Below are 26,051 nucleotides of genomic sequence, written 5' to 3'. Positions count from 1 at the left end.
GTTACCTCTAAATGTCTCAAGAAAGTCTGATAAACATAAAATTATACTGTCACTGCTCTGAGGATCTGTGAAACCATGATTAAAGTAACTCCTAGAAAACAATTTTTCCTTTCAAAGGTCATAACCTGCAGAGAAATACAACGATGTGTGATCTAAAGATGTGCAATGTATAACATTATTCATATGTGCGCTTCACTGAACCTTAAGTATCTGTATTTTTGTTTATTACAGAATGTGCGTTTGTGTTGCCGCTGTTACATTTGTCAATAGTTAATTCTCCTTTGACATTTTCAGTTTCAGTTTCCCCATATTTCACATTTCAGCTTTGTTTTCATGTAGATGGGTTGTTTGAATATTATGATCTGTTTCTACAGTGCTAATAAACTATTTTAGCATGACTGGTTTAGGCCTTATCTCCCAAGCTTCAAATAAATATTTACAAACAAAACCAACCATTTTGTTACTTTGCAGCATCTCTACTTTAACTTAAGCTGCAATTAACTGTAAAATAGGTCAATTGTTTATTGATCTTTCTGTAGCATCTCACTCCCCAAAGTCAAAAGTCAGTTTTTCTAACCTCCGAGACAGTCTGGAAAGCCGGTTCCACATGCTAAATGTGACCAAAAATTAAAACAATACATAAATCACATTCTCATAATGCCATGTGGAAGAATTGAAGATGCACATCAGTGAAGCACCACACATTGAATCTGATCTACAACCTTTTTGTATTTACCTGCTGTGAGAGAAAATACAAGAGAGAAATGCTTATTTGTGAAGGAGATGTTCAAATGTTCAGTATATGGATATATGTTCATTAAAGAATGTGTTAATAAATGCCCTGCAATAATGATTTAATCTGCAGGGCCTCTGTCTCTCTGACATTCATGGTCTCTCACAAAAGAGACCATGGTTGCATGATCTGTGCTATTCTATAAGAACTGACTGTTTCCTGTAATCCTTTAAGTTTTTGTTGAGACCGTATCCATGTATACGTTGTGCCAAAAGCTTCTGTGACATCAGATGTTCATTTTCAATAAACTTCATGTATTCAAGTAAGAATCAACTGGAGCCTGTAAAGTTTCTTTATCTTTATTCTTCATCAAAGTGTATATTGGACAGATATTGATCAAGTACAAGATTTCTCCAACAAACTGCCGTTGTCGGCAAGGAATCCAAGACAGACGGACACTGGGTAAGTAATTATTATTATTTTACTTATTATTATTTTATTTTATTTGTCTTACCCTGTGTGCCTCTTGACAATATTCCAAAAAAACAAATTAGAAATTGTACTTAAAAGGAATATTTGGCTTAATATATGTGAATTACAGTGACTGCTTTTCCGTTGCTTGAAGTGTGCTTAGGGCATGACTCACTCTGGCAGCAGAGAGAAAAAGGAGGGAGAGAAACACACTTTGAGTGTGGTGTAGTAATCCCACAGCCACCACAGATGCCTTTAATTCACAATGTAAATGTAAACCCACAACAGTCAGGGATACAGATATAAGAGTAACTGCAGGACCCTCTGCACCTCCCATAGATCGGCCGCCATCTGACAGTGAATCCAGTAGCGCAGGACCAGTTCAGACCTCCGCTGAGACAAACACTCAGACTATTGCTCAGACAGGTAAAAAGTTAAATAGCTGGGAGAGAGATGCAGACAGAAAAGGTAGAAACTAAAATACTTAAACCTAGTGACACTGTGGGCAAGAAAACAGACAATAAAGCTTCACAAAAAGCACTAAAACAACAAATAGAACAGGTGACTGCAATAAAGTTTTGTTTCTGGACTACAGAAAAACATGCAGACACAAAAGATGATGAGTAATAGGATTATTTTCAAACACAGTACTTTTGAAAAATATATGTAAAAAGAATATATGTGAAATGTACTGCACAGAAAATAGCACATCAACAGTTGCAACTGTCTTGACCCACATAATAATCACATCAGTGAGAGGACACACAGATGGACTGCAGCAGTTCTCCTGGACCAATCAGGAATGTTCTTGTTCATATTATGTATTGGCGTATATTGCATCATCATCTGTTGTCCATTTAGTCTGTTTAAGAAATAAGATGAACTTACTCTCTTCTTTTATGCATGGAAATAATAAAATAAAACTCTTGAGCAATAAAGAAAACATAACATACCTCCATGTTGCCATATATATGATCATTGCTAGGGTACTGTTCATCATCATAGCACGTCTCTTTCCTGAGGACAGAAGATAAACACAATTTCACATTAATTACACACACACACTCTCCTGCAAAGTCTTACTGCAAGTTTTGAAACTAATCATTTGTTTATTCTAAACTGAGGTGAATATTTAAAACCTTGGTGTTGTAGAGTACTGGGGGACCTCCACAGTTTTGTGTGCTGTCATGGTCTGCATTTGAGATGGTGGCACACCTCCAGATCTCCCCCTACTGGTAGAATAATGGTATCTAATTTAGGACATTGAAAACCTGTTGACATGCTGAGCACACACTATCATGCTCTAAAAGCACTTGCAAGCTGATCTGCTCTGCAAATTGTGGTCAAAAGCACATGCACCCATTTCCACTCCATACACAGACATACATTTCCGTGCAGTGCTAACATATGCATAGACACACATGACCTATATTTGACAAGCAAATTGAGCATTGTCGTACATTGCTGCATACATTGTTGTTCTGAAGTTTTTTTAAAATGCTACACACTTTTTAAATGCAGTTAAATATTGTTAGAAAACATAGCTAAAAAGAGAAACATGATTCTTCTTCTACATACTTTCAATGACATCAAACATTTTCTGTAAAGGCCTACCATTTCTTAACCACTGCCACCACTATTAGTATCACCAAAATCGCAGCTGCAGCTCCACTGGCGATGGCAAGAGTCGGTATCTGACCTGTTTAAACAGAAACCATATGGTGTCAGTTTCCTCTTATCTATATGGTAACAGTCTGGAGGCACATCATACAGACATGTAATACATACTTGAAATTCTAAATATTTCTTACTTTTATCCGGTAAAGTTAGTGTGATGTTGGCATTGCCCACCGTGTTGTTTACCACACAGTGGACAAATCCAGATGATCCCAAGTTTGCCTGCAGAGTCCCGATGGTAACAGGGCCATTGATTTCTACCTTGGTGCTTGACAGGACTCTGTTAGAAAGCAAAAAATGGACCATGCTGGAGGGCTTGGACTCTACAATGCAGATGCACTTCACCATATCCCCCTCTGAGTAGCAAGAAGAGTCATTCCTAATCTCAGGGGCATCTGTAAAACATAAAAATTAGATACCAGATTATACATTATGAGCCCCCCACACTCAAATCAAATTCTCACCTTCATCATTACACTGTTCACTTACATGACACGTTGAGCTGAACAGGGCTTGATCTGCCCTGTCCCATTTTGTTGATGGCAATACAATACAGGGCACCTGTGTGTCTGGAGACGTTTTTCAGCATGTAGAGGTTTCCCTTGTGCAGTTGAGCACCAGTGTCACTTCGCCACTCAAAGTTGCTGGCAGGGTGAGCATCACTGGTGCATTTCAGCCTCACATCCTCTCCCTCCTTTACATTTGACTTGTATTCAACCTTCACGTTCACAGGGGCATCTGAATGGAAACACACAATTAAAGGATATGGCTGGCAATTTTCTGTATTTTTCTTGTTATTGATAAATCTCATGTGCAATGCCAAACCAACAATGAACTGAACCCTACTTACAAGTATTGTGTGTGTATCCAAAGCCTGATGTAAGTTCTTTAAGAAATTTACAATGTGGCACAAGTATGATATTTCAGGCTTTGGATACAAACAAAATACTTGTAAGTAGGATCAGTTCATTGGTGCTTTGAGCTAAATGTTAACAACAGCATTGCAACGTCTTTACTGACAATGCCAACATGCTGATGTTCAGCAAGTATGATGTTTAACATGTTAACTATCCTATATCATAGCTCCCTTTAGTGTGTTAGCAAACTGATAATGAGCACTACACACAAAGTGCATCTGAGGCTGGGAATGGTGTATTTAGTCATAAACCAGAGAACCAGTTCATTTAAATTTATTTTTGATTTGATGGAAAGGTCAGGGGATTAGCAAAATGATTACAATTCATGCTGAGGGGCAATTAATGTGTGTAATCAATCCATTTGTTGAAAAATCACAAATGTTAACCTCATGGTGTTGCTAGACAAAAAGTCAAGGAATCATCCTTGAATCTTTGTACAAAATTTTATGACAATCCATCCAAGAGAGATATAGATGAAAGGGGCCAAAATAGCTTCATAAAGCCATTAAAGAAAAGGTTCACAATTTTTCAAGTGTGTCTTAAAACAACAGTCAGGTGCCCATATGAACACTGAAAGAGGTTTTCCTTGCAGTAATCAGTCCTCCTGTTCATACTGGCCATTAAAAGATCTTCAAATGTGCTTTCAATGTAAGTAACAGGGCCAGAAATCCACAGTGTGTCCACATGTCATTTTGTGCAAAAGTGCATTTAAAAATTTATCTGAAGCTGATATGAGGCTTCAGCAGTCTGAGTTAGTCAAATCAAGTGGATATCTGCCACAATTACAGTCTTTTTAGCATCAAATTCCCTCTTTGTGTTTCCTCAGACAGTGTTTCCCTGTTGAGCTGCAGTGGAAGTATAGTAACAAAAAGAGGAACTTTGGCACTAAAAAGACTGTAACGTTGAAAGATATCTACTTGATTTGATTAATTTGGGAAGGTGAAGCTTCATATTAGCTTCGGATGAACTTTTAAATATATTTTAGCATTTAAAGAGGCTTGTAGATTGAGGCCCCCATCACTTACGTACATTGTACACTTACTTACAAGTACATTATGAGGGGATCTTCTAATGGTCAGTATGAACAAGAAGAATGATCATGGCAAGGAAAACATTTCAATGTTCATTTGGGCACCTGACTGTTGTTTTAAGACAGACTTGAAAAATTGGGAACCCATCCTTTAAGCAGGTTTAAGATGCAACTGAAGAATCACAGAAGCAGACAGATTGGATGAGATAATGTCTTGATGCAGCCAGCTCATCCAGTGTACAGTAAGTGGTGCAGCATAATGCAGTTTTTCCTACAGTATGAATTCTGTACTTGGAGTCCTCTGATTCATGAAGCCGTGGTATGTGTGTGCATGTGTGTTGTTAGCTTACACATTGGGAAAAAATAAATCCAGTATGTATAACAACATATGGTTTGGTTGATTTAAATTTCATTTCAAGATTTATTCTCAAAAGCATTTAACTGGTGCGTTTTAACCCTGATTTGGTCTAATTCTTTAACAATTTTCACTTGATTTTGATATTTATTCAAAGTCTTTTTGCCATATTTTTGCACTCACTGTAGTGCTATATAAACAAACTTTTACTTACCTACGTAGCATATTTTCAGCACTGGCTTTTATTATTGCCACTGCCATAGACACTTACATTTTACTTTGAGGACCTTGGATGTTTTCTGGTGCTGCCCTCCCTTGTATGTTACGGTGCATTGTAAAGGCTTGTTGTTATCAGTGCGGGTGGGTTGAAAGGTCAGCGTGGACGTTGCTTCCCACTGGCCATTTTCAAGCTGCTGTGGTTGGAAATGTTCTTGTCCAGAGTGACTCCAGGTGAAGACAGGGGGACAGGTGGGGCAGGAGTGAGACACAGAGCAGGACGCAGACACCTTTACACCCTCTTCCACTTCCTCTTTCACAGAGAAATTGATGGGATTTGGTTCAGCTAGAGCAACATACAACAAGTTTCATGATAAGAAAAGATCGTGAAGGCTTTTGTACAGAAAAAGGAAGTGAAAGCACATTGTGTCTTTTATATTCTTTTTATATATTAAATAATTTTATAAGCACTTAAGTTGACAAAGATAAAATAAAAAATCTTGAAAATCACAAATCATGAAATTGCTGGAATGACATAAGGTTACCAAAATACAACACCAGAACTGAATACTAAAATATGTTATGAAGGGATGTGGGGTAAAGGTATGGAAAGATTTTACTGTTTTATTCAGATTTATTCAGTGTTTCCAAAAAATAATAATATATTCAGCTCTTGTCCAAAATTGTATCAGTGTTCTAAAAGTGTAGAACTTATTTCATGTTGCTACCGATCCAACTTTGTTTCACACCCCAATCACATCTCAAATTCAAAGATTTTCTGTCTGATTTTGAGCTTCAGGACAGATAAAAATGGACTCAACTGCCCTGAGACTTTAAGAGCATTTCTGTTGAATCTCATACATCTGTCTGGAGAAATGAAACTGTTTAAATGTTGTATGATCAAAGATATTTAAAGCAAGAGGAGAACAATCCGTTATGATAGCATAAATAAGGAAGTGGGCATATTTGCATAGTTGTCGAAATTATAGTGTTTGAAACCTAAATGACCATTATTACGAAAAAATGTGTGTTGTCTTTGGACTTTTTTTGAGGAAGCTAAAACTCTTTGTAGGAAAAGACAACTGAAATAAACTATAGAGGTGAAGGCTGCTGTATGGTTAAAAAGTACCTTTACTGTACCAGTGCTCATGAGCCTTTTTTGCCAGTTATTGTAATGTATTCTTGGTTCATTGTGCAAACTTAAAGTAATATCACATTTATAAAAATAAAATAAAATAGTAATTCAATACCATGTGGAAAGCAACCAAATTACTGTAAGATGTTCTTGAATAATGCATCCCGACCTCATGCTGTTCACTGATCTCTGATCCGAGGAAATGACCAGTGAAGTCAAGAAATGCAAATTACTTAAAGGAAAACATCATGGGAACAACACTTAGATTAAAGACATACTGTTAAAGATGCTTGTTGAAAGTTGCTAATCCAACTTACTTATCATTGTAATGGAGACTTTGTTCTGCAGGTAAGAAAAAATGTCATAGTTTCCAATTTCGATCCTGAAATGAAAAGGCCCACGGTCACTTTGTTGAAGAGGATCAATCTTCAGTGAACAGTTCTTCTGTCTGACATCTCCCACCAGCTCGGTTCGACCTTGATACTGCTGCGTGATTTCAGAGGCAACAGGGTGATAGATAAGCTTATTTGTGTCCTCATGCCAAGTCCCAGTGAATTGAGTGACCGTCTTCCTCGGATCAGGGTAGTTATATGAGCAGGGAATCACCACACAGGATCCAGGAAGGCCTTTAACTGAAGATGGCGCCTGAAGCGTCCAAGACAAGGCTTCAGCTTGAATAACTGAAATGAAATGCAGATGAAAAGGTATCTTTACTTGTAATTGTACTTCTTGTGAGCAGTAAATGATTTCTGCTGGATATTCAGAGAATGCGCCATACCTTTCAGGAAAAGGAAGAGAAACAGAGTTTCCATCTTGTTCTCTCACGGTCAGACCTGCAAATAAAGTGACAAATATTTCCAGGCTCGTGTGGCACCACTGTCATTTCCCTCTGGTGAGAGATGACTTGTCAAGTTTCCATTCCACTTTCAATACTCCACACATCCACAGTGTTAAACACAAAACCAGTCCTGTGCTCTCAACCATTCTCACCCAAGCTCTATATTTTTCAGGTTTTAATGTCATACACCAATACATAAAAGAGAAAAAAATGCTCAATTTTCTCTGATATTATATTTCTTTTAATACAATTACAACAAATACAACTTCAAATATAGGCTACAAGATTTTGACTCATTTTGACCAATTTTATTTTTGTTTTGTTTCGTAAGGCATGTTAACCACTTCATGAAACTTAGACCTCTGTTCAGCTCATGTTCACTGACCAACAATCTCAGCCAGCAAATTTTATTGTATGGAGATCTAAAACCCTCATTTAAGCCCCTTTAATTGTACTTTTACAGCACTGTATTATGGTGGTATTTGTTATTTTGCTACATATTATAGTTTAGATGCACATGCCGTATGTGCTGAACAAAGAAAACAATACAAAGCAGTAAACAAACCTCAGAGAAGTGATTATAATTAATGTCAGGTAAATCTCTGCACAAAAATCAAATCAAGAAGCAACACACTCTATCAGCTGGAAGGTTGAATGTATTTGTCCAACAAGCTTGTTTACATATAAGGTAACAAACTATATTTGCTTCAGAGAAAATATCTCGATAACAGTGTGCTCAGATATAATATAAGATCCAAGTTAAAAGGAAGGGCATATAAACTCATTGAGAGGTCAATGTAAAAAGCAAATCCTCCTTGAGTATTGCCTTTGGTTAAATGTTAATGCAAATAGTTAATGAGAAGAAAAACTTTTTCTATCAGGAAAATGGCATTTACTGTACCTTACACTGGTATGTGTCTATCACTGATGCAGATGAATCAAGAAAGGATTTTCTTTGCTCACTTGATGTTTACAGCTCCTGAAGTCACAGGATGTCTTGTGTCCTGTGCTTATTATTATCTTAACATCGATTTACATCAACATCAAAACTGCATTTGCACCCAGTGCAAAATTAAAAAGAACACCTCTCTACTTTTGCTTCATTCTCCACTCTCACGTTACACTGAGGGCTCACTTCCTGTTCTTTTTTTCACACCTATGGTTTTGTGGTGAGAATGATCACTCTCTTAGCTGAAGCCCTCTATGACAGACATAATCTCTCATGTTACAGGAATATCACAGGTTTTGCTTCTTTGAATATTAAATCCTTGAGGATCCTCTTGCTGAGTTTTTGTGTAGGTTTAATTGTCCATATGGAGTTGAGCAGTTCATGGACCCTGATCTCCAACAAAAGCAGGGTTCAGCATTCTGTCCCTGTTTGGATAAAAACTCTCACTGTCTTGAACAGCTAGGTCAGCATAACGGATGCTGTGTGTGAGGTGGACCTTTTTCACAGAGAAGCTTTTCTTTGTTTTAACACTCCAGAAGTCCTCTTCATATTGTGTCAAGAAATCCTCCAGCTTGACTGCGTCCTCTTTCAGGCGTCCCCCAGACAGTTTCTTAGGAGTAGGAGTGATGAAGCCGGTGGATGCCGAGTTACCCATGACAGGATATTCAATGAGAAAATCTGGGAATTAAAAAACAAAGAAAACGAATGTCTGTTTGTAATTAACTAAAAAATACATGCATGTCAAACTGAAAAATTACCTGAGTTATTACCTGGTTGCCAACAGGTCACAGTGATGTCCCCTCTCACCTCTGGTGTAATGTTGAATGAGAGGTGGTCAAGCTCCACCATTTTAAAGACAGTTCTGCTGGGCAGATGGATGGCCTGACTCTGTCTGTCATCAAAGGAACAATTAGTCAGATCAGTAACAATACAACTTAATCACTGCTGATTAATACATCTTACAATCAGTTGTTTGCATTAATCAGTCAGTCAATCAATCACTCACAAACCCACCCAATCACAAACACACAATGAATTAAAACTAGAGATGCACGATATTGGATTTTTTGCCGATATCCAAGTCATTGTGGCCGATTGCCGATACTGATATATGCACTTTTTTTTCCAGCTGGCTGAGACTATAATGCATGCAAGCATAGATTGTACTAAGTATGATCAAGAAGGACAATATATGAAGGAAGAACTTAGGAAGACTGGAGTTCAGGAGCTCAGCATTAAAACTTTAATGAACCTGCCAAGTGGGTGGAGCAGTAGAGTTTTCTTTGAGTTTATTAGACAGACAGGATTAATGTGTAGGATTTAATCTCTGGTCCACACTCTGGAGCAGAAGGTGGCGGTAATGCACCTAATACACTGGTTGCCAGCTGCCATTACAAATCAAAATGAAGAAATTTTCCCAAACAGAGTGGTACATCCTCAGACGAAGTGTTTCCTATCTGTTTGGCCGAGTATAGCTGCTCCTCGATGGACTGTTTCATCCTGACAGTCTTGGTATTTCCTTCGCAGGCTCTACTTCACTCAAGCTGCCCGTCAGACCAGCTGCTTCTTCCCACAACCAAGCCCCGGTTTGTCACTCAGGTTAAAGTGGGAAGAAGCAGCGGGTCTGACAGACAGCTGAGTGAAGTGGAGCCTGCAGAGGAAGCCCCTGGACTGTCAGGGTGAAACAGTCCGTCGAGGGAAGCACAGTCAAGTGGCGTTGGAGAAGGCGACATATCGGCCTCTCAAATCAGCAGACTTTGCTGATGCCGATATTTCATTTTAGAGCTTTTATCGGCCGATACCGATGATGTGCCGATAATATCGTGCATCCCTAATTAAAACATTTTTTATGACAAAGGTGCCCTTTGTGAATATGTGTTCATTGTCTCTATACTGTTGCTGTGTACTGAAAACTAGAATAGCTCAATTATATTCACCACATTTGATAATAAGATAGTATGAATGTTCTGTTACCCCTAAATACCTCAAGAAAGTCTGATAAACATAAAATTATACAGTCACTGCTCTGAGGATCTGTGAAACTGTGATGAGAGTCACTACAAGAAAATAATTTTACACCTAAAACTGTTCAGTATACTCCCCAAAGTCATGTCTAGCTCAAAGAATTATCAATGATATGAGGATCCAAACCTCCCTTTCAGAGGTCATAACCCGCAAAGAAATACACCGATGTATGATCTAAAGATGTGTCATGCGTAACGTTATTCATATGTATTTTTGTTTATTATACAATGTGATTTTTGTTGCCACTGTTACATTTGTCAATAGTTAATTCTCCTCCAACATTTTCAGTTTCAGTTTCCTTATATTTCACATTTCAACTTTGTTTTCATGTAGATGGGTTATTTGAATATTATAATCTGTTTCACCAGTGCTAATAAACTATTTTAGCATGACTGCTTTAGGCCTCATCTCCCAAGCTTCAAATAAATGTTCACAAACAAAACCAACCATTTTGTTACTTTGCAGCATCTCTACTTTAACTTAAGCTGCAGTGTCATAGTGGGCAGAAAGACAAATCAGGGAGCGGTTACTACCCTTCACTCACTTTTGTTAGTTAAATTTGCATCACTATAACCAAACTGCTGCAAGTAAAACAGATTAAATAAAAATAGCCTCCCTCTGCTCAAAGAAAACTTTACTTCAATTCTTCTACGCGCTTCAACTTGAGCTAACTTTAACCAATCTGATGAGAAGAACTACTGAATTTCATGAACTCTTCATCACGCTTCACTTACTGAGTTTGTCTCCAGGCATTGTTTCACTCTTCAGTGACATCTGCGGCTGTGTATCAGTCTTAAAGCACCACCATCTGACATGAAGGAGTACTGAAAGTGGCCAATTCATTAAAAACATTCATGGCAGTCGGGGTGTATTTCATCTCATTGTCCACACTGCAAAAAGGAAATTTAAGAAAGTTATATCTTATTTTAGGATGATTAAATCTTATTTTTTCTTGTCAAAGACAAATAATCTTGTCAAGCACCATATGCACTACACATAATGGACTGGATTCAAGGTAACTGGTCTTAATATGCTAGGTTTTGTAGAAATGTTAATATACTATGTATTCCACGTGTTGAAACAGTGCCACTGCTCTGTATACGCAGAGTATGCAGAGCGCGTGGGGCGCAGTACCAGGCAGGCTGGCCCCCAAAATTGAGGTTGATAAAAATGTCATGATAATTATCACATTATTACATTTTAACACAAATTGAAAAAATATATAAATTACTTATGGACAGGCCCATCGTTGGTTTTTTCATTGTATGTACTCTATCACTCAATTCAGGCAAATTAGATGTTTTTACCCAATGTAAAAAAGGAGCCCCCCCCCCCCAAAATGGTACAACTTTCAAAGCCCTCGTCTGTACGCTTTGAGTGAGGCCATAAGCGGAGAGACTATACTGGTAGAGGGGGTGGCCGCCCCAGGGCCCACGCTCAGTAGGGGCCCGCTGGGGGCGTGGCGGTTGACCTCGCGGGTGCAGCAGGAATAGGAGAACTTAACTCTCTCAGCTTCTTCTATTCACTCTCTATGGTAGTTCTTATCAATGGGTTGCAATGGCAGATGGCGCTGTCCGTATTTCTGCTTGTTAACTCTGCGGGAAGTGAAGACCGCAGAAACAGCGATTCAAAGTTTATGACTGACTTCGCTGAAAACTTTATCCAAAATATATTATATTCGCGTCTTTTTATATTTAAGGTGAATGAAACTTGCCAGACAAAGTTTCAGCCTTCTGAGGCTCATTAAAGGCTGTTTGCATTCATGTTTGAATGAGGCCAAACTATCCAACCTCACTTTGCTGTGTGTTGAGCGGGACATAAACACTAATAAGGACTAAATGGTTAGCAGGTTTGCCACCATGAAGGAGAGGAGGATAAAGTTTTAAAAGGGACCATGAAATGTACAAAGTTTGTTAAACTGTGCGCATTATTTTGCTCCACGGAGGATGGAGAAATACACAAATGGAACTAACGTTACACTAAACTACAGCAGTCTAAGCAGGGGACAACAACTGGTGAGTGAAACATCCATAATTAGTCTTTATTAACATAAAAGTTTTAATGTTAGATTAATGTGTTGTTTAACTCCATGCTTGCCGCATCTCAGCACCTGTCTGTGTCACTGCCTGTGGTGTTGTAGACTGTCCACTTTGTATTTGAATAGGCCTTGCAGTGTTGTAGACAGCTGTGTCTATTTTATGTTTGTTACTCCCGTGTTAGAAAGACATGGTACTGAGACAGAGCAGCTGGCTTGTCGCTATCTATTGGTGGTGGTGCTGAACTGTTTGTCAGTCAGTGTATGTAGAGCACCACATGCTGTCCTGAGTGCTGAAACATTTGAACGCGGCTGGCAACCTGTTTTCTTTTTTGTTCTCCAGAACAAGCCTGTCTCAAAGTGGCTTCACTGTATGTTTCTTGAGACATAGGCTTGCATGGCTCAATAACAATTTGTGATTATGAATAGGATATATCAGCTATTTTACAGTTGTGCATTTTAAAATAACTGTTTTAGAAAGGCCCCTTGAGAATGCTTTGCCCCCTCTGTGCTGAGAGTCTAGCTCCGCTCCAACATGAATCTCTGAAAAAAAGCTGAAAAATGGAAGAAGAGAAAACTGGGCCCCCATGACCAATTATGCTCAGGGCCTCCAAATGGTTAGCAGCGGCCCTGTGTTGAAATGTAGATATTCAATGTTCCTGTGGTTTGCAGAAACGTAAACTGCCATGGTTTTATTCTGGTGACCAGGCTGGACATAGCTAATTTAACTAATAACTAAGGGCAAATATGTCAGATTGTGAAATTTTCATGAAATTCGAGTATAGCCATCACTCAAAGTTTACTGAATGTCGAGGGTTTGTCATTCAATACCCCCCTCCCTCCCCCATAGAGGACAAAGGCATTACAATCGAGCAATGATGAAACAACCACTACAGAAAGAAGACAATTCAAGATTTAGGCTAATGCACAAGAATCAAGGTTTACAATACTGAAACAAGAAGTTGTTATTATTAGATGGAAAAACAGGTTTACAACATTTCTCATTTAATGTAGTCACTTGGAGATTAAAAACATTTTTCAATTTGATGTCAAGGTTTATGAAAGTTGTGTGAAAATCACACATTTAAATTAAATTCTTAAATGAAATTCTACATGATGAATCAAGGAAACTTCTCACCTATAGCAGTGAAGTTCTGTTTTTCACTTCTCATGTTTAGACTCTTCTGATTCGTACATAGAAAAAGGAGAACAAAAAATAACAGGATGATATCTGACATATAAATACAAGCACTTGTTTTATCAAAAGTAACAAGAATACACCCATCAGATGAGTGACGCATTGATGTGTGAAGGTTTGCGGTCAGAACAAACCAGAACTAGTTGACCGTAATTAATTGTAAAATAGATCAATTGTTTATTGATCTTTCTGTAGCATCTCACTCCCCAAAGTCAAAAGCCAGTTTTTCTAACCTCTGAGACAGTCTGGAAAGCCGGTTCCACATGCTAAATGTGACCAAAAAATAAAACAAAAATTAAAACAATACGTAAATCACATTCTCTGTGGAAGAATTGAAAATGCACATCAGTGAAGCACCACACACTGAATCTGATCTACAACCTTTTTGTATTTACCTGCTGTGAGAGAAAATGCACGAGAGAAATGCTCATTTGTGAAGGAGACGTTCAAATGTTCAGTATATGGATATATGTTCATTAAAGAATGTTTTAATAAATGCCCTGCAATAATGATTTAATCTGCAGGGCCTCTGTCTCTCTGACATTCATGGTCTCTCACAAAAGATGTTTTATGTTCGGGGCGCCAGCATATGAGATAAGGTGGTAGCCTTGGATGGGTAACAAAGCTATCTTTGTTATTTACAGTTAAAGTTCACTCTGATGTGTTCCCTCCTTTCAGGTTGCATGATCTGTGCTATTCTATAAGAACTGACTGTTTCCTGTAATCCTTTAAGTTTTTGTTGAGACTATATCCATGTATATGTTGGGCCAAAGGCTTCTGTGACGTCAGATGTTCATTTTCAATAAACTTCATGTATTCAAGTAAGAATCAAATGGAGCCTGTAAAGTTTCTTTATCTTTATTCCTCATCAAAGCATGTATTGGACAGATATTGAACAAGTACAAGATTGTTGGCAAGGAATCCAAGACAGACGGACACTGGGTAAGTAATAAGAATTATTTTATTTTCTTTGTCTTACCCTGTGTGCCTCTTGACAATATTCCAAAAAAACAAATTAGAAATTGTACTTAGAAGGAATATTTGGCTTAATATATGTGAATTGCAGTGACTGCTTTTCCCTTGCTTGAAGTGTGCTTAGGGCATGACTCACTCTGGCAGCAGAGAGAAAAAGGAGGGAGAGAAACACACTTTGAGTGTGGTGTAGTAATCCCACAGCCACCACAGATGCCTTTAATTCACAATCTAAATGTAAACCCACAAGAGCATCCAGTTGCACTGAATGTATGAAATATATGTTGTATTGTGTAAGTTGATGCTGCTTTAGTTACCTTACAGGAAACTACCTCATGTTACTCTAACTCATATGATACTGGTTGTTGTTCTCATCTATCTCTTCTAAAATCTGTAAGTACAAAACCTTTTTTCCTTTTGTTTCTTGGTTTATGATCCTCATCCATCGTTACTGTTCTGTAAGTAGTGAAATGTGCCTCTAAAACGGCCTCGAACAACACTAAAGCTCAGGCAATAGAAATGACACTTCCTGGAATTCCTAAACACTTACAATCCAAAATAAACCAGATTTGAAGGGAAAAACAAAAGATAAACAAAGATAAACTTTTAATTCCACCTGGGTCATTCTCCTCCAAAAAAATGAAAATGATGACAGACATCATATAATCCAGGAAAAGGACAGCTAATTAGGAATATCGGTAAACGTGCAAGTGCACATCACAGTGGGAAAAGATAGCATCAGAAGTCTGCTCTCCAAAGTCACCAAAGACACCTAAAAGCCAAAGTGTGTCTTTCTCTGGGTCCCCAGAGACGACTCAAGATGACTCAGAGGAAGTTAAAACGGTCATATCAAAAATAGATGAGGCCTTGTGCACAGAAATTTACAAAGTACACGCAAATGTAAGCTTCAACACTCTCCTACTGCTTAGTTATGCTATAATGCTCAAACATTCTGAAATATGTCAGATCAAGCTTAAACATCCAAACCAAGTTGAAAGACAGGCTGCTGCCATGTGCTATGCATGGGCTAATTTGCACCCGCATCCAACCAAAAAGAAACTGCTCCTACAAGTAATCACAGGAGGATTTAGTGCTGAGTGGTTTTCTTTCAGTGAGAGTTGTGTTTTTAAAATTGCTGGCCTTTATGCAAAAAGAACAGCTAATCACATTGGCAGTTTATGGCCGTTTATAGAATATGCCACCGTGCTACTGAACACTGATGTTACCTTCAGGGATACAGACATAAGAGTAACTGCAGGACCCTCTCCACCTCCCTTAGATCAGCCGCCATCCAACAGCGCATCAAGTAATGCAGGACCAGCTCATACTATTGCTCAGATAGTTAAAAAGTCAAACAGTTGGAAGAGAGAGGCAGACAGAAAAGGTAGAAACTAAAATAGTTAAACCTAGTGACACTGTGGGCAAGAAAACAGACAATAAAGCTTCACAAAAAGCACTAAAACAACAAATAGAACAGGTGACTGCAATAAAGTTTTGTTTCTGGACTACAGAAAAACATGCAGACACAAAACATCATGAGTAATAGGATTATTTTCAAACACAATACTTTTGAAAAATATATGTAAACTGAATATATGTGAAATGTACTGCACAGAAAATAGCACATCAACAGTTGCAACTGTCTTGACCCACATAATAATCACATCAGTGAGAGGACACACAAATGGACTGCAGCAGTTCTCCTGGACCAATCAGGAATGTTCTTGTTCATATCATGTATTGGCGTATATTGCATCATTGTCTGTTGTCCGTTTAGTCTGTTTAAGAAATAAGATGAACTTACTCTCTTCTTTTATGCATGGAAATAATAAAATAAAACTCTTGAGCAATAAAGAAAACATAACATACCTCCATGTTGCCATATATATGATCATTGATAGGGTACTGTTCATTATCATAGCACATCTCTTTCCTGAGGACAGAAAACAAACACGATTTCACATTAATTACACAGACACACTCTCCTGCAAAGTCTTGCTGCAAGTTTTGAAACTAATCATTTGTTTATTCTAAACTGAGGTGAATATTTAAAAACTTGGTGTTGTAGAGTACTGGGTGACCACACATCTCCAGATCTCCCCCTACTGGTAGAATAATGGTATCTAATTTAGGACATTGAAAAAAACCTGTTGACATGCTGAGCACACACTATCATGCCCTAAAAGCACTTGCACGCTGATCTGCTCTGCAAATTGTGGTCAAAGGCCCATTTCTGCTCCATAAATAGACATACATTTCCTATGCATAGACACACATGACTTATATTTGACAAGTAGATTGATCATTGTGGTACATTTCTGCATACATTGTTGTTCTGATGTTTTTAAAATGTTTAACACTTTTTAAATGCAGTTAAATATAGTTGGAAAACATGATTAAAAAGAGAAACATAATTAATTTTAGAACATTTTCTGTAAAGGCCTACCATTTCTTAACCACTGCCACCACTATTAGTATCACCAAAATTGCAGCTGCAGCTCCACTGGCGATGGCAAGAGTCGGTATCTCACCTGTTTAAACAGAAACCATACGGTGTCATTTTTCTACTGTCTATATGGTAACAGTCTGGAGGCACATCATACAGACATGTAATACATACTTGAAATTCTAAATATTTCTTACTTTTATCCGGTAAAGTTAGTGTGATGTTGGCATTGCCCACCGTGTTGTTTACCACACAGTGGACAAATCCAGATGATCCCAAGTTTGCCTGCAGAGTCCCGATGGTAACAGGGCCATTGATTTCTACCTTGGTGCTTGACAGGACTCTGTTAGAAAGCAAAAAATGGACCATGCTGGAGGGCTTGGATTCTACAATGCAGATGCACTTCACCATATCCCCCTCCGAGGAGCAGGAAGAGACGTTCTTAATCTCAGGGGCATCTGTAAAACATAAAAATTAGATAAAAGATTATAAATTATAAGCCCCCCACACTCAAATCAAATTCTCACCTTCATCATTACACTTTTCACTTACATGACACGTTGAGCTGAACAGGGCTTGATCTGCCTTGTCCCATTTTGTTGATGGCAATACAATACAGGGCACCTGTGTGTCTGGAGACGTTTTTCAGCATGTAGAGGTTTCCCTTGTGCAGTTGAGCACCAGTGTCACTTCGCCACTCAAAGTTGCTGGCAGGGTGAGCATCACTGGTGCATTTCAGCCTCACATCCTCTCCCTCCTTTGCATTTGACTTGTGTTCAACCTTCACGTTCACAGGGGCATCTGAATGGAAACACATAATTAAAGGATATGGCTGGCAATTTTCTATATTTTTCTTGTTATTGATAAATCTCATGTGCAATGTCAAACCAACAATGAACTGAACCCTACTTACAAGTATTGTGTGTGTATCCAAAGCCTGATGTAAGTTCTTTTAGAAATTTACAATGTGGCACAAGTATGATATTTCAGGCTTTGGATACAAACAAAATACTTGTAAGTAGGATCAGTTCATTGGTGCTTTGAGCTAAATGTTAACAACAGTATTGCAGCATCTTTACTGACAATGCCAACATGCTGATGTTCAGCAGGTATGATGTTTAACATGTTAACTGTCCTATATCATAGCTCCCTTTAGTGTGTTAGCAAACTGATAATGAGCACTACACACAAAGTGCATCTGAGGCTGGGAATGGTGTATTTACTCATAAACCAGAGAACCAGACAATTTAAATTTATTTTTGATTTGATGGAAAGGTCAGGGGATTAGCAAAATGATTACAATTCATGCTTAGGGGCAATTAATGTGTGTAATCAATCCATTTGTTGAAAAATCACAAATGTTAACCTCATGGTGTTGCTAGACAAAAAGTCAAGGAATCATCCTTGAATCTTTGTACAAAATTTTATGACAATCCATCCAAGAGAGATATAGATGAAAGGGGCCAAAATAACTTCATAAAGCCATTAAGGAAAAGGTTCACAATTTTTCAAGTGTGTCTTAAAACAACAGTCAGGTGCCCACATGAATACTGAAAGAGGTTTTCCTTGCAGTATTCATTCCTCCTGTTCATACTGGCTATTAAAAGATCTTCAAATGTGCTTTCAATGTAAGTAACAGGGCCAGAAATCTACAGTGTGTCGACACGTCATTTTGTGCAAAAGTGCATTTAAAAATTTATCTGAAGCTGATATGAGGCTTCAGCAGTCTGACTTAGTCAAATCAAGTGGATATCTGCCACAATTACAGTCTTTTTAGCATCAAATTCCCTCTTTGTGTTTCCTCAGACAGTGTTTCCCTGTTGAGCTGCAGTGGAAGAATAGTAACAAAAAGAGGAACTTTGGCACTAAAAAGACTGTAACGTTAAAAGATATCTACTTGATTTGATTAATTTGGGAAGGTGAAGCTTCATATTAGCTTCAGATGAACTTTTAAATATATTTTAGCATATAAAGAGGCTTGTAGATTGAGGACCCCATCACTTACGTACATTGTACACTTACTTACAAGTACATTATGAGGGGATCTTCTAATGGTCAGTATGAACAAGAACAATGATCACGGCAAGGAAAACATTTCAATGTTTATTTGGGCACCTGACTTGTTTTAAGACAGACTTGAAAAATTGGGAACCCATCCTTTAAGCAGGTTTAAGATGCAACTGAAGAATCACAGAAGCAGACAGATTGGATGAGATAATGTCTTGATGCAACCAGCTCATCCAGTGTACAGTAAGTGGTGCAGCATAATGCAGTTTTTCCTACAGTATGAATTCTGTACTTGGAGTCCCCTGATTCATGAAGCCATGGGAGCTTTTTTTATACAGAATGTTTTATATAGTATGTGTGTGCATGTGTGTTGTTAGCTTATACATTGGGAAAAAATAAATCCAGTATGTAGAACAACATATGGTTTGGTTGGTTTAAATTTCATTTCAAGATTTATTCTCAAAGGCATTTAACTGATGCCTTTTAACCCTGATTTGGTCTTATTCTTTAACAATTTTCACTTGATTTTGATATTTATTCAAAATCTTTTTGTCATATTTTTGCACTCACTGTAGTGCTATATAAACAAACTTTTACTTACCTACGTAGCATATTTTCAGCACTGGCTTTTATTATTGTCACTGCCATAGACACTTACATTTTACTTTGAGGACCTTGGATGTTTTCTGGTGCTGCCCTCCCTTGTATGTTACGGTGCATTGTAAAGGCTTGTTGTTATCAGTGCGAGTGGGTTGAAAGGTCAGCGTGGACGTTGCTTCCCACTGGCCATTTTCAAGCTGCTGTGGTTGGAAATGTTCTTGTCCAGAGTGACTCCAGGTGAAGACAGGGGGAGAGGCGGGGCAGGAGTGAGACACAGAGCAGGACGCAGACACCTTTACACCCTCTTCCACTTCCTCTTTCACAGAGAAATTGATGGGATTTGGTTCAGCTAGAACAACATACAACAAGTTTCATGATAAGAAAAGATTGTGAAGGCTTTTGTACAGAAAAAGGAGGTGAGAGCACATTGTGTCTTTTATATTCTGTTTATATATTAAATAATTTTATGAGCACTTAAGTTGACAAAGATAAAATAAAAAATCTTGAAAATCACAAATCATGAAATTGCTGGAATGACATAAGGTTACCAAAATACAACACCAGAACTGAATACTAAAATATGTTATGAAGGGATGTGGGGTAAAGGTATAGAAAGATTTTACAGTTTTATTCAGATGTATTCAGTGTTTCCAAAAAATAATAATATATTCAACTCTTGTCCAAAATTATATCAGTGTTCTAAAAGTGTAGAACTTATTTCATGTTGCTACCGATTCAACTGTTTCACACCCCAATCACATCTCAAATTCAAAGATTTTCTGTCTGATTTTGAGCTTCAGGACAGATAAAAATTGACTCAACTGCCCTGAGACTTTAAGAGCATTTCTGTTGAATCTCATACATCTGTCTGGAGAAATGAAACTGTTTAAATGTTGTATGATCAAAGATATTTAAAGCGAGAGGAGAACAATCCGTTATGATAGCATAAATAAGGAAGTGGGCATAGTTTGCATAGTTGTCGACATTACAGTGTTTGAAACCTAAATGACCATTATTACCAAAAAATGTGTGTTGTCTTTGGACTTTTTTTGAGGACGCTAAAACTGAAATTTTGCAGGAAAAGACAACTGAAATAAACTATAGAGGTGAAGGCTGCTGTATGGTTAAAAAGTACCTTTACTGTACCAGTGCTCATGAGCCTTTTTTGCTAATTACTATAATGGAATCTTGGTTCATTGTGCAAACTTAAAGTAATATCACATTTGTAAAAATAAAATAAAATAGTAATTCAATATCATGTGGAAAGCAACCAAATTACTGTAAGATGTTCTTGAGTACTGCATCCTGACCTCATGCTGTTCACTGATCTCTGATCCAAGCAAATGACCAGTGAAATCAAGAAATGGAAAGTACTTAAAGGAAAACATCATGAGAACAACACTTAGATTAAAGACATACTGTTAAAGATGCTTGTTGAAAATTGCTAATCCAACTTACTTATCATTGTAATGGAGACTTTGTTCTGCAGGTAAGAAAAAATGTCATAGTTTCCAATTTCGATCCTGAAGTGAAAAGGCCCACGGTCACTTTGTTGAAGAGGATCAATCTTCAGTGAACAGTTCTTCTGTCTGACATCTCCCACCAGCTCGGTTCGACCTTGATACTGCTGCGTGATTTCAGAGGCAACAGGGTGATAGATAAGCCTATTTGTGTCCTCATGCCAAGTCCCAGTGAATTGAGTGACCATCTTCCTCGGATCAGGGTAGTTATATGAGCAGGGAATCACCACACAGGATCCAGGAAGGCCTTTAACTGAAGATGGCGCCTGGAGCGTCCAAGACGAGGCTTCAGCTTGAATAACTGAAATGAAATGCAGATGAAAAGGTATCTTTACTTGTAATTGTACTTCTTGTGAGCAGTAAATGATTTCTGCTGGATATTCAGAGAATGCGCCATACCTTTCAGGAAAAGGAAGAGAAACAGAGTTTCCATCTTGTTCTCTCACGGTCAGACCTGCAAATAAAGTGACAAATATTTCCAGGCTCGTGTGGCACCACTGTCATTTCCCTTTGGTGAGAGATGACTTGTCAAGTTTGCATTCCACTTTTAATACTCCACACATCCACAGTGTCAAACACAAAACCAGTCCTGTGCTCTCAACCATTCTCACCCAAGCTCTATATTTTTTTTCAGGTTTTAATGTCATACACCAATACATAAAAGAGAAAAAAATGCTCAATTTTCTCTGATATTATATTTCTTTTAATACAATTACAACAAATACAACTTCAAATATAGGCTACAAGATTTGACTTATTTTGACCAATTTTATTTTTGTTTTGTTTCGTAAGGCATGTTAACCACTTCATGAAACTTAGACCTCTGTTCAGCTCATGTTCACTGACCAACAATCCCAGCCAGCAAATTTTATTGTATGGAGATCTAAAACCCTCACTTAAGCCCCTTTAATTGTACTTATACAGCACTGTATTATGGTGGTATTTGTTATATTGCTACATATTATAGTTTAGATGCACAGGCCGTATGTGCTGAACAAAGAAAACAATACAAAGCAGTAAACAAACCTCAGAGAAGTGAGTATAATTAATGTCAGGTAAATCTCTGCACAAAAATCAAATCAAGAAGCAACACACTCAGCTGGAAGGTTGAATGTATTTGTCCAACAAGCTTGTTTACATATAAGGTAACAAACTATATTTGCTTCAGAGAAAATATCTCGATAACAGTGTGCTCAGATATAATATAAGATCCAAGTTAAAAGGAAGGGCATATAAAATCATTGAGAAGTCAATGTAAAAAGCAAATCCTCCTTGAGTATTGCCTTTGGTTAAATGTTAATGCAAATAGTTAATGAGAAGAAAAACTTTTTCTATCAGGAAAATGGCATTTACTGTACCTTACACTGGTATGTGTCTATCACTGATGCAGATGAATCAAGAAAGGCTTTTCTTTGCTCACTTGATGTTTACAGCTCCTGAAGTCACAGGATGTCTTGTGTCCTGCGCTTATTATTATCTTAACATCGATTTACATCAACATCAAAACTGCATTTACACCCAGTGCAAAATTAAAAAGAACACCTCTCTACTTTTGCTTCATTCTCCACTCTCACGTTACACTGAGGGCTAACTTCCTGTTCTTTTTTTCACACCTATGGTTTTGTGGTGAGAATGATCACTCTCTTAGCTGAAGCCCTCTATGACAGACATAATCATGTTACAGGAATATCACAGGTTTTGCTTCTTTGAATATTAAATCCTTGAGGATCCTCTTGCTGAGTTTTTGTGTAGGTTTAATTGTCCATATGGAGTTGAGCAGTTCATGGACCCTGATCTCCAACAAAAGCAGGGTTCAGCATTCTGTCCCTGTTTGGATAAAAACTCTCACTGTCTTGAACAGCTAGGTCAGCATAACGGATGCTGTGTGTGAGGTGGACCTTTTTCACAGAGAAGCTTTTCTTTGTTTTAACTTTTAACTTTGTTTTGACAGCTGAGTGAAGTGGAGCCTGCAGAGGAAGCCCCTGGACTGTCAAGGTAAAACAGTTTGTCGAGGGAAGCACAGTCAAGTGGCGTTGGAGAAGGCGACATATCGGCCTCTCATTCGTTATTCATATGTATTTTTGTTTATTATACAATGTGATTTTTGTTGCCACTGTTACATTTGTCAATAGTTAATTCTCCTCCGACATTTTCAGTTTAGGTTTCCCTATATTTCACATTTTCAACTTTGTTTTCATGTAGATGGGTTATTTGAATATTATAATATTATAATATTGAATATTATAATAAGCGGAGAGACTATACTGGTAGAGGGGGTGGCGGCCCCAGGGCCCACGCTCAGTAGGGGCCCGCTGGGGGCGTGGCGGTTGACCTCGCGGGTGCAGCAGGAATAGGAGAACTTAACTCTCTCAGCTTCTTCTATTCACTCTCTATGGTAGTTCTTATCAATGGGTTGCAATGGCAGATGGCGCTGTCCGTATTTCTGCTTGTTAACTCTGCGGGAAGTGAAGACCGCAGAAACAGCGATTCAAAGTTTATGACTGACTTCGCTGAAAACTTTATCCAAAATATATTATATTCGCGTCTTTTTATATTTAAGGTGAATGAAACTTGCCAGACAAAGTTTCAGCCTTCTGAGGCTCATTAAGGACTATTTGCGTTCATGTTTGAATGAGGCCAAACTATCCAACCTCACTTTGCTGTGTGTTGAGCGGGACATAAACACTAATAAGGACTAAATGGTTGGCAGGTTTGAAGGAGATGATGAAGGAGAGGAGGATGAAGTTTTAAAAGGGACCGTGAAATGTACAAAGTTTGTTTAACTGTGCGCATTATTTTGTTCCATGGAGGATGGAGAAATACACAAATGGAACTAACGTTACACTAAACTACAGCAGTCTAAGCAGGGGACAACAACTGGTGAGTGAAACATCCATAATTAGTCTTTATTAACATAAAAGTTTTACTGTTAGATTAATGTGTTGTTTAACTCCATGCTTGCCACATCTCAGCACCTGTCTGTGTCACTGCCTGTGGTGTTGTAGACTGTCCACTTTGTATTTGAATAGGCCTTGCAGTGTTGTAGACAGCTGTGTCTATTTTATGTTTGTTATTCCCGTGTTAGAAAGACATGGTACTGAGACAGAGCAGCTGGCTTGTCGCTATCTATTGGTGGTGGTGCTGAACTGTTTGTCAGTCAGTGTATGTAGAGCACCACATGCTGTCCTGAGTGCTGAAACATTTGAACGCGGCTGGCAACCTGTTTTCTTTTTTGTTCTCCAGAACAAGCCTGTCTCAAAGTGGCTTCACTGTATGTTTCCTGAGACATAGGCTTGCATGGCTCAATAACAATTTGTGATCATGAATAGGATATATCAGCTATTTTACAGTTGTGCATTTTAAAATAACTGTTTTAGAAAGGCCCCTTGAGAATGCTTTGCCCCCTCTGTGCTGAGAGTCTAGCTCCGCTCCAACATGAATCTCTGAAAAAAAGCTGAAAAATGGAAGAAGAGAAAACTGGGCCCCCATGACCAATTATGCTCAGGGCCTCCAAATGGTTAGCAGCGGCCCTGTGTTGAAATGTAGATATTCAATGTTCCTGTGGTTTGCAGAAACGTAAACTGCCATGGTTTTATTCTGGTGACCAGGCTGGACATAGCTAATTTAACTAATAACTAAGGGCAAATATGTCAGATTGTGAAATTTTCATGAAATTCGAGTATAGCCATCACTCAAAGTTTACTGAATGTCGAGGGTTTGTCATTCAATACCCCCCTCCCTCCCCCATAGAGGACAAAGGCATTACAATCGAGCAATGATGAAACAACCACTACAGAAAGAAGACAATTCAAGATTTAGGCTAATGCACAAGAATCAAGGTTTACAATACTGAAACAAGAAGTTGTTATTATTAGATGGAAAAACAGGTTTACAACATTTCTCATTTAATGTAGTCACTTGGAGATTAAAAACATTTTTCAATTTGATGTCAAGGTTTATGAAAGTTGTGTGAAAATCACACATTTAAATTAAATTCTTAAATGAAATTCTACATGATGAATCAAGGAAACTTCTCACCTATAGCAGTGAAGTTCTGTTTTTCACTTCTCATGTTTAGACTCTTCTGATTCGTACATAGAAAAAGGAGAACAAAAAATAACAGGATGATATCTGACATATAAATACAAGCACTTGTTTTATCAAAAGTAACAAGAATACACCCATCAGATGAGTGACGCATTGATGTGTGAAGGTTTGCGGTCAGAACAAACCAGAACTAGTTGACCGTAATTAATTGTAAAATAGATCAATTGTTTATTGATCTTTCTGTAGCATCTCACTCCCCAAAGTCAAAAGCCAGTTTTTCTAACCTCTGAGACAGTCTGGAAAGCCGGTTCCACATGCTAAATGTGACCAAAAAATAAAACAAAAATTAAAACAATACGTAAATCACATTCTCTGTGGAAGAATTGAAAATGCACATCAGTGAAGCACCACACACTGAATCTGATCTACAACCTTTTTGTATTTACCTGCTGTGAGAGAAAATGCACGAGAGAAATGCTCATTTGTGAAGGAGACGTTCAAATGTTCAGTATATGGATATATGTTCATTAAAGAATGTTTTAATAAATGCCCTGCAATAATGATTTAATCTGCAGGGCCTCTGTCTCTCTGACATTCATGGTCTCTCACAAAAGATGTTTTATGTTCGGGGCGCCAGCATATGAGATAAGGTGGTAGCCTTGGATGGGTAACAAAGCTATCTTTGTTATTTACAGTTAAAGTTCACTCTGATGTGTTCCCTCCTTTCAGGTTGCATGATCTGTGCTATTCTATAAGAACTGACTGTTTCCTGTAATCCTTTAAGTTTTTGTTGAGACCATATCCATGTATATGTTGGGCCAAAGGCTTCTGTGACGTCAGATGTTCATTTTCAATAAACTTCATGTATTCAAGTAAGAAT

At 38.0% G+C, this 26,051-nt stretch overlaps 2 protein-coding genes across 2 annotated transcripts; both read right to left on the bottom strand.

Annotated features, from left to right (window-relative positions):
- Positions 1-1,245: 1,245 nt before the first annotated feature.
- LOC122987259 (sialoadhesin-like) lies at positions 1,246-8,915 on the bottom strand. Its single transcript, XM_044359050.1, has 10 exons — positions 8,274-8,915; positions 7,313-7,367; positions 6,852-7,214; positions 5,455-5,745; positions 3,371-3,619; positions 3,016-3,276; positions 2,819-2,903; positions 2,344-2,436; positions 2,158-2,221; positions 1,246-2,066 (listed from the first exon to the last, which is right to left on the bottom strand). The coding sequence occupies exons 2-10, from the start codon at positions 7,344-7,346 to the stop codon at positions 2,022-2,024; spliced, it is 1,485 nt and encodes a 494-aa protein (XP_044214985.1). The 5' UTR covers positions 7,347-7,367; positions 8,274-8,915; the 3' UTR covers positions 1,246-2,021.
- A 7,200-nt stretch (positions 8,916-16,115) lies between these two features.
- Positions 16,116-21,312, bottom strand: LOC122987258 (myelin-associated glycoprotein-like). Its single transcript, XM_044359049.1, has 6 exons — positions 21,063-21,312; positions 19,663-19,953; positions 17,550-17,798; positions 17,195-17,455; positions 16,998-17,082; positions 16,116-16,484 (listed from the first exon to the last, which is right to left on the bottom strand). Exons 1-6 carry the CDS (start codon positions 21,310-21,312, stop codon positions 16,352-16,354), a joined length of 1,269 nt encoding a protein of 422 aa, XP_044214984.1. The 3' UTR covers positions 16,116-16,351.
- Positions 21,313-26,051: the final 4,739 nt, after the last annotated feature.

Source organism: Thunnus albacares, chromosome 8, assembly GCF_914725855.1.
Source record: "Thunnus albacares chromosome 8, fThuAlb1.1, whole genome shotgun sequence".
NCBI classification, from domain to species: Eukaryota; Metazoa; Chordata; class Actinopteri; order Scombriformes; family Scombridae; genus Thunnus; species Thunnus albacares.
This window is presented reverse-complemented; position numbering and strand designations above follow the sequence as displayed.

Coding starts and splice junctions, on each gene's coding strand:
- LOC122987258 (XM_044359049.1), bottom strand. CDS start 21,312: ATGGTCACTCAATTCACTGGGACTTGGCATGAGGACACAAATAGGCTT. Junction 19,954..21,062: donor AGTCTCCATTACAATGATAA/GTAAGTTGGATT, acceptor ATGTTGTTCTAG/CTGAACCAAATCCCATCAAT. Junction 17,456..17,549: donor TGTTCAGCTCAACGTGTCAT/GTAAGTGAAAAG, acceptor TATGTTTTACAG/ATGCCCCTGAGATTAAGAAC.
- LOC122987259 (XM_044359050.1), bottom strand. CDS start 7,346: ATGGAAACTCTGTTTCTCTTCCTTTTCCTGAAAG. Junction 3,620..5,454: donor CAAGGTCCTCAAAGTAAAAT/GTAAGTGTCTAT, acceptor GTTTCCATTCAG/ATGCCCCTGTGAACGTGAAG. Junction 2,437..2,818: donor GTGGCAGTGGTTAAGAAATG/GTAGGCCTTTAC, acceptor TTATTCTACCAG/TAGGGGGAGATCTGGAGGTG.